The sequence below is a fragment of the Telopea speciosissima genome, chromosome 2, assembly GCF_018873765.1.
Source record: "Telopea speciosissima isolate NSW1024214 ecotype Mountain lineage chromosome 2, Tspe_v1, whole genome shotgun sequence".
Lineage (NCBI taxonomy): Eukaryota > Viridiplantae > Streptophyta > Magnoliopsida > Proteales > Proteaceae > Telopea > Telopea speciosissima.
The window spans coordinates 56792476-56793523 of record NC_057917.1 but is presented as its reverse complement, the minus strand read 5'-3'; the positions used below and the strand labels follow the sequence as shown (position 1 = coordinate 56793523).

The window sequence follows — 1048 nt, the reverse complement described above, 5'->3', positions numbered from 1 at the left end:
CCTAGGCAATCTAGTTTGGCTTCTACTAGTTTGATTAGGAAAAAACCCAAACCAAAACCAAATCAATAAGCATTTGGTTCGTTCGGACTGAACTGACTGGTTCCAGATGTCCTCCCGATTTGGTTTGGAAATCGGCACCCCTACCCATCGTAGAGTTGGATTCAATTCATCACGTGCTTCTTAGTCATGTTCAACCTAAAAAATATTAAATGGTATAAAATTATAAATGAAAATTTATAGACGGCAGTTTTTCTTCACCCACAATCGAGGGGTACGGATGGATTGTAAAGAGTATCTGAAAACAATGGGAAAATATTATCAACTTCATTCCATAAGGGGCGAAGCAGTTATGACCTTAGATGAGTGTAATTTTCATTTACCCATGGTGGAGGAAAATTTTCTCCATATTCAGAAGTCAAAGAATTTTTTTTTTTTTTTTTTTGTTTTTTTTGACACCACAAACATAGCCCAACTATGCCAAAAATTATTGAAGGTAAAATGGGTAATCCACGAACGGGTCTCCCGGATCAAACTTTTCCTTTTAAAAGGCCTAAAGCCCGAACCCTGAGGAAGACCATACACTCTGCCATTCCATTCCTTTTAAAACTGTTCCTTTCAGACCGTTTAAATTAATCACCAATTAATCTTCAACCTTCAACAAGAAGAAGAAGAGAATATCGAGAGGAAAAGTTATCAATCTGAGATGGCCGGAGACGCCCAGGGAGAGATGGAGAGGATCTTTAAGCGATTCGACACCAATGGTGATGGCATGATCTCTTCTTCGGAGCTTGGTGAAACCTTAAAACAACTCGGGTCGGTTACTAAGGAAGACATTACGCGTATGATGGCTGAGATAGACACAGATGGTGATGGCTTCATCTCTTTCAAGGAGTTCACCGAATTCCACCAGGCCAACCCTGGTTTAATGAAGGATGTCGCTAAGATATTCTAAACTTCTCTTCCTCTTACTTCAATACAATAAAACCCACCCAAGATCCCAACCCGACCCAAGACCCAAGACCCAACTCACTTTTGTAAGATAATTTGA

At 39.8% G+C, this 1048-nt stretch overlaps 1 protein-coding gene across 1 annotated transcript; it reads left to right on the top strand.

The window, feature by feature from the left end:
- Nucleotides 1–661: 661 nt before the first annotated feature.
- LOC122652719 (polcalcin Syr v 3) lies at nucleotides 662–1048 on the top strand. The gene has a single exon (XM_043846543.1). The coding sequence runs from the start codon at nucleotides 704–706 to the stop codon at nucleotides 950–952; it is 249 nt and encodes an 82-aa protein (XP_043702478.1). The 5' UTR covers nucleotides 662–703; the 3' UTR covers nucleotides 953–1048.

What these genes read in the sequence shown, in the direction of transcription:
- LOC122652719 (XM_043846543.1), top strand. Translation starts at nt 704, where the DNA reads ATGGCCGGAGACGCCCAGGGAGAGATGGAGAGGATCTTTAAGCGATTC.